Source organism: Notolepis coatsorum (assembly GCF_963971535.1).
Source record: "Notolepis coatsorum genome assembly, chromosome: 9".
In the NCBI taxonomy this organism is placed as follows: domain Eukaryota; kingdom Metazoa; phylum Chordata; class Actinopteri; order Aulopiformes; family Paralepididae; genus Notolepis; species Notolepis coatsorum.
The window spans coordinates 78,358,202-78,372,264 of NC_140173.1; the positions used below are offsets into that span (position 1 = coordinate 78,358,202).

The following is a 14,063-nucleotide window of genomic DNA, read 5'->3' on the forward strand; positions in this document are numbered from 1 at the left end:
GAGGGAGGAGTGACCTCTTTAATGCAACAGTAGAGAAACGTTTTGAAGTGTGTGTAAAGGTTAAACGCGGTTGTCATGACAGCGCGTCGCCCTGACAACCAGAAGAGGGGCGGGGCTATCGTTTCTACGGCGAGGATCTATGAGTCGAACAGTGTTTCCGGGTGTAAGGCAGACTAGAATCTGACTCAGACTAGAATCCGACCAAGAGCGAGTAGGACTGAGATCACACAGACACTCTCTCCTCTCATTGAGAGAGAGGGGGGGGGGGGGGAATGCCACATCACCAGTAGCTTCGGCTACCACGAGGATGGTCTTAGGCTAACGAACGGGCCTGAACACTATTGGACTGAATCACAAAAGGACGATAGACGAACACACCGAAAGATCATTAGAATAGACTCTTCAAGGACGATACAATTTGATAACATCTGATAACATCTGATTATGAGGTTCTGTTTATAGCAATAAAACAACGCTTTTCCTCATAAGGTATCTCACGGTGTCGGAGTGTCGAATTCTTACGGAAGTGGAGAATTATTATGGTTTATGGATTGCACTAACGGGGGAGATAAGGATCTTATCTGCCAGTATCGGAGACGTCAGGACCATTAAAATGACACAACGCAGAGGAATTGGATGGAGAGCCAAACAGACGAAGACGTGATACTGGCCAGTTTGATCAGGATCTTACAGTAGGAGGATTGTGTTTCCCCCCGGTTCCCTGGGGACTTCTTCATCCTCCTCTCAGACATGTTGTTGCACTACATTGTGTCACTGTGTGGTAGGGATACGATGTAACCCTTAGCTTGATTGCTGAGGTTGTGCTAAAACTGCTGGAGAAACTTTATTTTCCTAAAAGAAAAGATTGTTTGGTCGCTTTCGTGTGTGCTTAGCAAGGCCTGTGGCCGATACTAATCGAGAATTATGTATTCTCTCATTATGAAAAACGGCGTTCCTCTGTAGAGTGTTTTTGCCATTTTTTGTAGGTGATGATGGGTTATGTGTGTCATGTGACCTACAACTGGGTTGGACTGGCCACAGAAGCACATGTGTAAGTTTGGTACCGGGGCTCTTGGAGAGCCCTCTCTATTCTGTGTTTTTTCCTTAGTAAAAATCAGATAGCAGGTTAGCTCATGCGCTGTGTGAAGCTGTCAGACGCTTCATGGAGCTGACTATGACTGTGTCATACTCTCTTTTTGTCATTACATCGTATCATGGGTGTGGGGTCGTAAAGGGGTGAACTGGTAACCTTTCCTCCCCCTTTTTTCTGTTGGTCAGGGGTAAACCCACCTGTCCTTCAAGGTTCCTGTCACATTGCGGTTCGGCACGTTACAGGGTGAGGGGGGGGGGGGGGGGAGTTTCCTGGTCCCACGGCCTGGAATATTGCGCGTGTGCACCGCAGAAATTCCCCCGCCATAGAGTACGTCACTGTGAGCGTCTCTGTTGGTAGGACTTCCGTGTGCTGTTCAGGTCCATGTGATGGATCTGTTTCGGGGGGTGGTCAGGGCTCCTCCTCACCAAGCTCCTATTCGGGCCTTCTGTGAGTTGGGACACTCCTTCCATGTGAGGGAGCCTCCTTCAGAGTACAGAGCCTCCTCCTCAGATTATCAAGGTGAGTGGACCCTCAAGAAGGAGTCCTACTCTATTGTGTATGTATTCGATTCAATTCGATTATTGAGTGTGTATGGGTTCAGTGCCTCCTCCCCGGAGAGCCCTAAAACCAATTTTTTTACATGGCTCAAGGTGCAATATATTCTTTTCAATCTGTACAGCTCGCGTGGGAAGTCTCTCTGGGGATTCCCGTCTCCTTCCTATGGGAGGGTGGTGGGATGTAAAAATGTGAACAATTTTTACCCCCGGCTGTGTAGACTGGGATATACTGTTGGTGCTTCCTTCTTTTCTATAAAAAAGAGTTGGAGTTAGGAAGTATCACACCCCTCTTGTCGTTCCCCTGGGCGCCTTGGGGATTCAATGACAGGTCTAAATAGCCTGTTCATTGATGTGGGTGTGTCCCGACACACGTATAGTGCTAGCTCGGGGTGTAGTGTAAACAGGCGACTGACTGGCACGCCATGGTTGCTTGAGGTTAAAACAGCGTTTTTATAAAGCAACTGGGATGGAGGTTTTTCCTCTTCCGACGACCAAATCTGACGACCTGGTTTGGTTATCGACGGATTCTCGTTCATATCTGGGGGATGATGACGGAATGGATCTGAACATATGTAGAGGGGTATCACGCCCTGGGGGTGGGCCACCGGGCGCGGTTCGCCCGAACGTCTGGGTGGCGCCTTCTTTTCCTGTTTAAGATCAACACGCATATCTGCCCCTTCTCCAGAACTAGGCATGTCGGCGTGGTTAGGGCACGGGACTGGTTCTGGTCACGCTGGTCCGGATCAGTTGAACCCGTTGTCCGCCGGGGATGTAGATCTGCTGTTCTGGTACCCTGAGGGACTTGGGCTTTTTTCAGGGGGAAAAATGCCAGGTCGGTCCGGGTGTCACAGGGTTAAGCGCTATGGAGACCCTGGTTGGGTAAATTTTTTACTCAGCACTGTCGTAATGGCTTACGGCCATGCCAACCTGTACACGCTCGATCTCGTCAGATCTCGGCCGCTACACAGGTTGGTCCTGGTTAGTACTTGGTTGGGAGACCGCCTGGGAATACCAAGTACGGTGTGCTTGGGGCTGGTTCTCCATTCTTTTTCGCTCCTCTCTCACGCATGGCGAAGAGGGGCCTGTTGGGGTGGTCTTTGACCTCCTCTGGTGACCCTGTGCTTCCCGTATCACCGGGCCCGGTCCGAAGTCATGTTTCGTCGACCCGTAGGCCTGGGTTAACCCTTTTTTGAAAACTGAAACACTTGTACTGCGGTATAGCCGGTGTATACCCGCAGGTGTGTTTTGGAGTTTTTTTCTTGAGGGGTTATAGGAACAACCACCGCATTGGGTAACACCAAGGTGGTTGATTCCCTGGTGTGTTGGAGCAGTGTCAACTCCCGGGTTCACCGGTTGAGGGTGCCCCTGCACGTTCATGACGTCTGCCAATCGTGTCAGCCTTCTCTGCCTCAACCCCTCTGGGTGGGTTTTTTTTAAATGGAGGCTTGGTTATGCAATGCCAGCTTACGCCCCTTCCGCCGGGGCGGCTGTGTAAAATAGAAATCAGCTGTCCCCTCTGGCGCCTGTCTCGTCCGCAGTCTCCAGGCTAGGGTTAATAGCCTGTTGCCTGGTTTTTCCCCGGTGCGCTGCCTGCTTCCGTTGGTTAACCTTTTTTGTGTGCTTACGGCCATGCTGACTGCCTGTTCTGCAGGGTCAGTGCGCCAGGCGGTGTACTATTGGGGGGACAGGGCCCGCTCGGCTGAGGGGCCTTTGTCCGAATACGCTGGCGATGTGGGGGGCGGGGTCACTAAGTGCCCACCTGGTGGGGTCTTGATGCTGGCATCATGGACTTCTCCGGGCCCCCGTTCCAGGGGGTCCAGTCCCTTTGGTGGGTCTGGGTCTTCCTTCGCGCTCCGCTGCTACGGCCTTGCCACGGGGTTGGGTTTGCCCTTGACCCCGTGATTCTGGGGGCAGTAACGAGGTTGTTCCCTCCGTTCGTTCCCGGGTGGCATGCGGGTTGTGCGTGTGTGTAGTCGTGGGGTCAAGCCACGGTCTGCTCACCCTGTGCGTTGAGTTGCTTGAGTGCCTCTTCGCACGGTCGGGTCCGTCGCCCTCCCGTGAAGCCCCAATAGGGGGGGTGCCCTCCATTAGGGGGGGTCGGGGGGGCTCGGTCCTCCCTGATCTGATGGCTGTGGGGGGCCTCAGCGGGGTACATTTGTCGAGCTTCTAGCTCCCGCTCAGCTCCTATTATGCAATGAGACGCTGAGTGGGAGCTAGTGTGATACAGAACGTTAGGTTATGACTATAACCAAGTTCTGTTAACACTAGTGGACGCTCAGCGTCTAGACGCCGCTGCGGCCCTTGATTTTTCATTGTGGTGAAATTTGTTGGGAAGGAGATGCGTGTGTGGCACCACCCCTGCTTATGTAGGTAAGCGGATGGGGGTGTGGCCAGATGAATGCTGGCATTTAAAGGTACATTTTGAAATTTATTCAGTATATATATGCTGAAGCGAGATATATGCAATGAGACGCTGAGCGTCCACTAGTGTTAACAGAACTTGGTTATAGTCATAACCTAACGTTTTCCTAGCAGACCGGTGATTCCTCATCGGGGGATTGCTGGTATGCTATGGTGTGGTCGGTGGAAGGCTTTCGAGCCAGGGGAAAGACTTGTTTGTCTTTCCTGGCATGTTCCCCTCTGGTTAGATTGGGGACCCCGAATGTTTTACCCTCATCTTCTTCGAGCCAGGGGGAAGACTTGTTTGTCTTTCCTGGCGTGTTCCCCTCTGGTTAGATTGGGGATCCCGAATGTTTTACCCTCATCTTCTTCGAGCCAGGGGGAAGACTTGTTTGTCTTTCCTGGCGTGTTCCCCTCTGGTTAGATTCGGGACCCTGAATGTTTTACCCTCATCTTCTTCGAGCCAGGGGGAAGACTTGTTTGTCTTTCCTGGCGTGTTCCCCTCTGGTTAGATTGGGGACCCCGAATGTTTTACCCTCATCCTCTTCGAGCCAGGGGGAAGACTTGTTTGTCTTTCCTGGCGTGTTCCCCCCTGGTTAGACTGGGGACCGCAGCTCTTTTTACCCCAGCTCGGCGTGCTAGGGTTAATTACAGGCTGGGCATGGTGGAGTGCATCTTCAAGAGAGACGCGTCAGAGGGAATCCCGGACAGTGGGGTTTCCTGAGCCCCGCCCTCGCCAGGCATGGAGAGACAGAAGCGAAGGTGGCTGGGACCGGGCTGAAGAAAGGCACCTGATCTGTCCCCCACCCCATCTGCGTATCATTCTTGTTTGTTTATAAAAGTGTAAGATCGCTCTATGAAAAGACCGGCAGTTTTATGCTGAAACAAACGGGCAGTCATTCGCCCCCGTGTGTCGTGTGCGCTCTGACCGGACATCTCTACGTATAAGCATCGACGCCGGCAAGACAAGCCAGACACTGCCGCTAGACGTGTGTCATTTGGTTTATCTTTTTTTTTATTGGAAGAATTTATGCAGATTTATACATTTCAGTTATCCAAATTATACAACTTCCATTTCCTTCCCCATTCCTATCCCCTAACTCCACCCCATCCCACCCAGTGAGGGTGACGACAAACATACATATAAAATAAAAATAAGAGAATTTAAAGGGGACATGTACTGCTATTCCTAGCACTATTTTGGCAACTTTACACAATTCCTGTGAGTGTATTGAAGACATCTCTGTACGTTATTTTCAAAAAAAATCATTGTTTTATATTTCTAATCAAGTACTCAAAACCATAATTTTTTAGCTTCAAGATTTCAGGCTGTTATGGCCTGGCTCCGCCCATAAGCACTTTGAGTGACAGTCAGTCCACACAGTCTGCGACTGGTAGACAGAGAGAGATAGAGAGATAGAGAGGGAAGGAGAGGGGAGAGAGAGAGATAGAGAGAGAGAGAGAGAGAGAGAGAGAGAGAGAGAGAGAGAGAGAGAGAGAGCGAGAGCGAGAGAGAGAGAAAAAAGTCAGGCCGTTCTTTTTTTCTCTGCCTCCCGGTGTGCTGCACGGCAGCTTGTGGGGGGGGGGGGCCCTCCCTTCCTCCCTCTCTCTTCCTTTTTTTCTTTCTATCACTCTCCCGTTCGGAGGTGTGTGTCGCGTGCTCCTGAATGCTCTCTATCTCTCTCTCTCTCTCTCTCTCCCTCCAGACTAGTGCATGCAGAGTATGAGGAAGTGGTTTCCACTATCTGTGTACAGTCAGTCTATGTAGATTGTGGGTGGGCATTAGCTACAACCACAGAGCCAATCACATCACTGTCTGCTACCCAGAGCCTGAGTAACGTCATTCAGGCCTTCAAATCAGGATGGCCTAATTTACTGGAGAAGGAAATTATCTGAGCTGAATCAGAGCAATCCGCCAATATGGTATTTAGACACTAAAACACATTGATACTAACTCCTATTACTATAATACAAGTAATATAAGTAATACTCTCCATTTTAGTAGCATCATTTCCAGATGGTAAAACAAATAAAATGGAAAGTAAATTTAACACCCTCAGGCGTGTGGTCATTTGGACGTGTTTTGTGGAGAGACATCCAGAAGAGCTTGGCCGCCTTCACCCAAGGAAAGGAGCGTGACAGACGGCAAGTGTACTGAGAAGCTCCAGGTGTGTGCTTGTGTAAACTTTGATGTGCGTGTCCTCTCTCTCTCAGGAGAGTGGACCGCCCCGTAATTTCCTGCTGTGTCTTCTTAGCCATTGCGTTGCTAGGTGATCTGTTTTTGATGTGCGTGTCCTCTCTCTCTCTGGAGAGTGGACCGTCCGTCTTTGGTGCTCTGTTGTTTCCTTGTGACCGCTGACTGCACTTTATAAACCCATGTGCATCCCTGGTCCCGACTCTGTCTTTCTTGATTTTTTGTGTGTGTGTGTGTGTGTGTGTGTGTGTGTGTGTGTGTGTGTGTGTGTGTGTGTGTGTGTGTGTGTGTGTGTGTGTGTGTGTGTGTGTGTGAGCACAGCTGTGTCTGTGTTGATTATTATTTCATGAAATTGGGACCATATCTTCATTTTACATATATTTTCATTATGTCAAAAGATTATGATTTGAAACGCTGTCCATAAAAACGGACTTACTATCAAACAAACACGAATATAAGTGGTTCAAATTCAGAACTATTTGTAATCTGTCATCGATATATTGAGGTTAGGCTCTTAATGTTAATCATGGGGGGGAAAAAATATAAATAGTTAAAATTATATGACTTTGAACTTGATCCATACTTTCATCCCTTAAGCCTCATGAGCTCCACCAATGCTAGGGATGCACAACAGAGTAGCGACGGCCTGGTTTTTTCCCCGTGTTATGTCAGCAGGCTGCCCAGGTCCTTACATTGGACCGGGGGCTGAACGCACAACAACGGGGAATTATATATTTATATATATATATATATATATATATATATATATATATATATATGGTGAATTGAAAATGGGGGACCCTGAGGTAAACAAGACAAGATCTTTCTCTGATCTGCATCCCCCTAACAATTGTGTGTATTGAGCGGTACTGTATTGTACCCATTCTGCAATCTGTTAATACAATTTTCAATCAATATATCATACTGGCTCGCGTCTTGCTTCACCTATTTTGAATAAGGTGAGGCGTCGCAGAGCCATGCAGTGTGTCCAGAAGGGGACCCTGCCACACTCCCCACTCTGTTGTCAGATGTGTACCAGAACCTGTTAGACGTCTAGACTATAGGTTGGCCGTCCGAGGGTGAGGCTCAGTACACAGAAGGTGAGGGTTGTCGGAACCAAGCGTTACGCTTACGTTCCCCCCTCACCCTGTTATGTACATGTTTGTTGTGTTGGTGTTGCCACCCCCCCCCCCCCCCCCCCTCGCCATTATGTACGTAATTTTGTGTTTGGAGTAGGGTGGTGTTGGGAAATAAAAAGTCTGCTCTGAACCAGACCGGCAGTTTTCTGTTCAACAAACGTGCCACTATGTACGTAATTTTGTTACGCTGTATATATTGTTTGGCTGACGTTGATGTTGATGGTTTGAAATAAAATGTCCGGGTGGAACCGGCAGTTGTCTGTTCAACAAACGTGTAATAATTTCCTCCATAAATATGTCTAGGATATGGTGCCAAACGGCGACTACACCACGTTACCATTCCTGGTTGAGAAGGTAGGTGGTAGACATTTTTATATGTCTGTTATCAGCAGGTTTTTTAACTGACTGATGTGTGATAGATTTATCCGGTGACCCCCCCCGCCTTTTTATTGTATTTAAGGTCAAATTGGGAGCCGCTGTCTCATGTGGCGCGAAAAGGGTTTTTTCCCTTTCATCAAGGCAGAGCCTGGTGTTGAACATGGTAATAAATAAAACAACGACAACCCTGGCCAGACAAAATCTATTTAATTCTGAATTTTGTTGGCAAAATAGGTCAGTTACCAGTAATGGGACGTAGTGAGGGGGGGGGATCAGATCCATACCGCACATATCTCCCGATCGGTTGATTGTAAGAGGAGACATGGCGAAGGTTTCCATCCTCGGTGTAGGCTGCTAAGCAGCCCCCCTTGCTGAAAAGGGGGATGACGTCTGCTCACGCTGTGGCCCTGCTTGTCGTCCGAATGTAGAGGGGAAGAACACACAGTGGTACTATGGTACGTTTTCCCCCCGACTCATGAGTGGTTGGATGGCGAGTAGAGTCTTAGACTAAGATCCCACATCTCTGATCACCTTCATTATGAATTGAAAATGGGGGGCCCGGAGGTAAACAAGACGAAAGGTCTTTCTCTGGTCTGCATCCCCCCTTAACAATTGCGTGTATTGAGTGTACGGTGTGGTACCCATTCTCCAATCTGTTAATAAAAATGTCAATTTGTTAATCAATCATTGATGTGGGACCTCTGCCACTGGGCTGTGTCACATCCCAGGTGGCAGGCTTCACCGACTCCCCCACCTCTAGGGGGCTAAAGTGGGGTGTCGGGCCGATACAGTGGGGAGGTAGTGGGCCTATTCTGCCTCCCTACAGACTAACGTGTTGGTAGTTGGAGGTCAGTGCTTCCTGGTTCCGGGTGTTTTTACGACACTGCCGTTAGGAACCTGCACGCCCCCATATCTGTCAAAACAGCATAAAACGGCGTTTTCTATGTGTACAAATGGGAAGGAGGGTTTTTTCCCTCCTCCAGGCAGACAATCAAGCTTTGCTCTTACTAAGGTATTGGTCAGCCTGTAGGATCTCTGAGAGGGCTTGTCTGGTCAGACGTAGCCAGAGACTCCGAAGAGGGGGTAACGGGGGCAGGCCTGTCGTCACGGGAGGGTTCCCTCCCAGTGGGTGGGCCAGTGGGGTGCTGCTCTCGGGCAGTCAGTCCCTCTAGCGCCCCCTGTGATTTGCGGCCAAATGTACGCTCCCTGTCTGGCGGTCCAGTTTTACGGAGAGGCAGCTATGTTGGGGGACACAGGTCTCAATCTTGGCTGCGCCGGGCGGGATCAGTCTTAGCCTAGTGTCCACCAGGTGTCAGTCGTGCTCTGCTTTGCTAGTCACCTGTTGGCCTGAAGGCCCCCGGCATTCCTAGGAGGCTCGTTATGCGGGTCGCATGTCGGGTCCTGTCGAAATGGTCCTTCATCCGGCGCTGGCGTGTGTCGACTGTGACTTGAAGCGGGTGGGCCGGAGCCTGAGCCAGAGTAGGGCGCAGCCTGTCCAGCGGCAGCTGAAACTCACACCCTAGCATGAGGGAGGCTGGGGAGACACCTGTGGTGGTGTGTTGAGTAGCCCTGTAGTGTAGAAGCGTCTGTTGGAGACCGTTGATGAATGTGCACCCTTGTGCCAGGTGGGCCCTGATGCCATTCTTCAGGGATTGGTTCAGCCGTTCCACATCCCCGTTCGCAGCCGGGTTGTAGAACGACGTGCGGATATGACGAGCGACGCAGGAGTCGTTCCAGCACAACAACTCGTCCCGGAGTCTGCTATAGGGTAGCACTCGTCAGGTGTCCTCGCTGGCCAACCTTGTCTGATGTAGGTTGAGAGCGCAGAGAGGATGGGGTGAGCAGCCAAGGTGTCCTGGAGCTCCTGTAGCGACACTGTCTCTTGGAGGGGAGTGTGGAGGACCTGGACCAGGTCATGCTAAGCCTGGCCCCGATCGGGAGTCGAGGGCGGGGTTGTGGGGGGACTAGGGATTGCGCGTGACAGTAGGTCAGCTACCACATTGTCCCGGCCCGGCGTGAACTGCAAGCCGAAGTTGTACTGTTGCAGGCAGTCAGCCCAACGGTGGAGGCGGAGCGGTTTGTGGCACTCGTCCTGAGCTGACATTATGGATAATAGTGGTCGGTGGCTTGGAAGCGCTAGCTGGGGCTGACCTGCAGACCTTGTGGAAGTGGTTTAGCCTCCCACAGTTGGAGCAGGCTTTGCCACGGGCAGGGCAGGTCTGGGCTCTGGAGTTGTGCGAAAGGGAGCCACAATTCCCGCACGGCTGGCGTGATCGGTCACGTGACTGGGAGGCTAACAGTATACTATACCCGCTGTCGTCTGCACTCACGTTGAGGAGGGACACCCTTGAGCTGAGCGTGCTCGCAGCCTCTACTGGCGTGTGTGCATTGGGGCTGGGGGAGGTAGACAAGCTAGCTGTACAGTTCATAGCAGATTCCACCTGCACTGCTAGGCTAATAGCTCCTGCTTCGACCCGTGAGTTATAAACACGAAAATGACGTCAGAAACATTATGTGAAAAATGGTTAGACTTCCGTTGTAGACGGCTGGTGTGAACTGGGTAGTGTAGTTTTATGAAATTTCTACGTCTATCGAAAGCCCTGGGTCTCCTCTTTTTTAGGACTGTAACAATTTCATGAGTCCTTCTTCTTCTCACGTCTAAATCGTCCGTTTTCCGGTCCAATGCGCTGATATTTTTACAAGCTCATATTTAGCTAATAACATTTAAAATTAGGGATGTTCGATATTGGCTTTTTTACCGATACCGATATACCGATATTGTCCAACTCTTAATTTCCGATACCGATATCAACCGATACCGATATATGCAGGGTTTCCTCCCCAAAAAAACGGAATAATTTCAGGTAATTAACATTACTTATTACATGGCGTTTTCACATTCGCCGAAATGCTTGCTTGTGATTGGTCAATAGCCCCCGACAGCGGTCATTATCAGACAATAATGACCGCTGTGGGACAATAATGACCGCTGTGCGCAGCTGTTCGCAATCAAGCCCACTGACACACACTGTTTCAGTGCAATTAGACACTGCCGGTGTTCTGCTGCCGGCGATGACAGGGGGCGGAGCCAGAACGCAGCCAGAACCAGTGTTGCGAGTCGATGTAAAATGAATTAGGTATATTGTTAGTAAGTTAGCCATGTAATAAGCGGGATAATGTATAGCTATACTCGATCATTGTTGCAAAATAATTGACCTTCACTGACGTTTAAAACACCTCGCCGAGGCGGCTCGGTATTTTAAACTCTGTGTCGGTCAATTATTTTGCGACAATGACCTCGTAGCTATACATTATCCCTTACATATCTCTTGTTGTGGAATTAACACAACATTATGCATACTTTTGACAATAAATTAAATCAGAATTTGTTCTTACTTGCTTGCCTGGGTAAATAAAGGTTAAATAAATGTAAAAAAAAAAAGAAAAATAAGTTTTTTTTAAAACCGATACCGATAATTTCCGATATCACATTTTAATGCCAATATCGGCCGATAATATCGGACAACCCTATTTAAAATCATTGGTAAACAAACGTAGTGCTGAAAATATACACTTTGCCTGCTGTTTTGATAGGGTTAGGGTCCTTACTCTTGGCTACATTTGAAAAAGAAACATTACTTAATACGTACTGAAGGAATCTATGTTTTTCAATGTGTATATAATGTATATATTAGTGGATGACAGCATCTACTCAGACGGATCTATAGATATTAAAAGTAGCCGGCAGCCAGTGTGTGTCTCCACGGTAGCAAGCAGGGTGTGTGAATGCCAAGGTCGTCAGCAGGTTTGTAACAAAAACAATCGAGATAAGCACTGAGAGCAGGCAGGTTTGGTCAGAGAGAGAGTTATGGGGAGAGTTTGACATAGATAGAACCATGCTAAAGGTGAAGAGCAGTTACCATGGCAGCGTGTCACGTGGTAACGAGAAAAGGGGGCGTCCCCCCGTTGCTAGGGGGAAGACGTTATGATGTGAGTTTCTTCCGGGATAAGTTAGATTGAGATACGACGCACAATCGAGCAGACGCGCTGATCAGAGACTATGAGATCCTTCCTCACCCTCGCCGGGTGGGGGAGGGGAATATGACACATTATCGCTAACAGGGGAGGTTTTGGCTACGACAAGGCCCAGAACCATGGGACTGATGAGAGAAGAGACGGTGGAGAAGAATGAATTTAGTTTTCCTTCAAAGACTGTTCAAGGACATTACCGAATTGGTTACATCTGGTACAGAGGCTATGTTTATGAAAATGAACATGAGGATCTAAGGAAAGAGATCACATTGCAGTGTCGTTTCTTATGACTAACGGATGTACTAACAGGGGTTGATACATTGGGTGACAGCCAATGTGAAGGATTGAAAACAGACAACGCAGAACAGGGAGAGTCACGAAGGAGATGACGAGATGAGATTGGCTGATTACCGAAGTATCCAACAGTACTGTATTGATCTATTTATGACGTGAGATAAATGTTGTACCAGTACCGGGGTGATCAGGCTTAAGAGGTTAAGAATGCATCCTAGAAACAGACCACATGGTAATATCTATTGTTCACATGACTAAGTGAAAATGAGGTACTGTAATATTACCGGCTGTTGTTCTTTTGCCTTTTTGCCTTTGCCCTTGTCTTTCTCAAGGTTTTTGTTGCTGGGGGGACGGTCCTGGGCCGTTGTCATGGACAGTTTGGACACCTGCAGTGACACAAGAGCACACAGCTGCGTCAATCGATTACTCAAGCCCACCCCTATAAGCTATACAAAAAGAAAGTTTAATGTGACTGATCTAGTGAGCTAGAATCGGAATATTCCACCCATAAATAGCTAATGTCAAATGAAAGTATTTTATATTCTGTACTTAGTTTGAAAGTGGTCAGACAGTTCCCTCTGTGTGTAATACAGACAGTCATCACACATTCATAAATAAGACTTAGAGAAAAGCTTATTGTGCACTGTAATAAAATACGTTTTGTTCAATGGGGGATTTTTTTATGTACCGAATACCGTGAAACCGTGGTATTTTAGCCCAAGGTTATAGTACCCTCAAAATGTCATACCGGCACATGCCTAGTCTACACTATAGGCTACACTACTAGGTCTACACTATACTATACTGCCCTGTCAAGGCTAACTGCAGTAACTTGAAAAAAGTCAAAATTTAGTTATGAGTGAAATTGACCTTGTCAATAAATGTTTTATCTTGTGACCAAGTTTCAGATGTTAATGTCGCTCAGTTTTGGAGATATGGGGTTTTAAAAACTGCAGTAACTACAAAATCACACTCAAAACCCAGGCAGACCGCAGTAACTTCCAAACAGTGAAAAATGGCTTTAAAGTGTTTTGACTTGCCATCCAAAATGTGGTATAGGTAGATAGATGATAGTACCCATATTTAACATGTATTAATGAAGTAATCTTTAGGCATACAAAAATATGACATAATTATTTTAATTAACCCCAAAAAGCAGATACTGCACTCTGCTGCACGATTTCCTTAAATAATTATACAGGTAATGTACAGGCAAAGTGCAGTAACTTCAAATACAATGTTGTTTTCCCTCCAGCTTTCATAACTTAACCTAGCCATTTTGAAAATAAAATTTAACACCTGAATATAATTGGAATGATGATGATCCAAATAAAATGCATTACAGTACTGTTATATTGTCGTTTTTTTTATCAATAAAAAAATATATATTACATATATATTGTTGGTGCTCCTTACATTTTGGTGGGTGCTCCTAAATTTTTGCTGGTGCTCCCAACTTTTGGAAGTTGGGAGCACCAGTGCTACCAAGTAAAAATGTTAATTTCGAGCCCTGCAGGGGCTGGTGAGCGAAAACCAGGAGGCAGCCCACACCGTTGAACAGTGCAGGCCACTGTTGCTGCCAGGAGACAGCGGCGACAGTGTGGATCTCTGAGCCTGTGGTGTCCAGCAGAGAGAAACCGAGGCCACTGAAGAGGTCGAGGCCGAGGAGGTTGGTCCCTCGGCGTGCAATGTTGAACTTGAAGGCAGGCAGTGTCTTTTCTCCGTACCTCACCAGCAGCTGGAGGGAGCCAACGATGTCGATCTTGGAGTTGGCGTAGCCTCGCAGGGTGGTGGTGGGTGGGCCCAGTGGCTTGTGGGAGAAGAATTGCAAGTACGTCGCCCAATTCAGTAGAGACACTGTGGCTCCAGTGTCGAGGAGGAGGGGCAGTGTGATGTTACCGACCACCAATGAGCATGTTTTGAATGGCACTAGTCCTGAGCTGACATTATGGATAATAGTGGTCGGTGGCTTGGAA

At 48.2% G+C, this 14,063-nt stretch overlaps 1 protein-coding gene across 1 annotated transcript in view; it reads right to left on the reverse strand.

Annotated features, from left to right (window-relative positions):
- cfap46 (cilia and flagella associated protein 46) overlaps nt 1-14,063 on the reverse strand; it is a gene marked incomplete at both ends in the record, with an annotated part of 296,072 nt that overhangs the window by 104,045 nt on the left and 177,964 nt on the right. Inside the window, 2 exon segments of the mRNA XM_084321923.1 lie at nt 12,372-12,473; nt 13,637-13,897. Of these exon segments, the coding sequence (XP_084178049.1) occupies nt 12,372-12,473; nt 13,637-13,897 (363 nt within the window).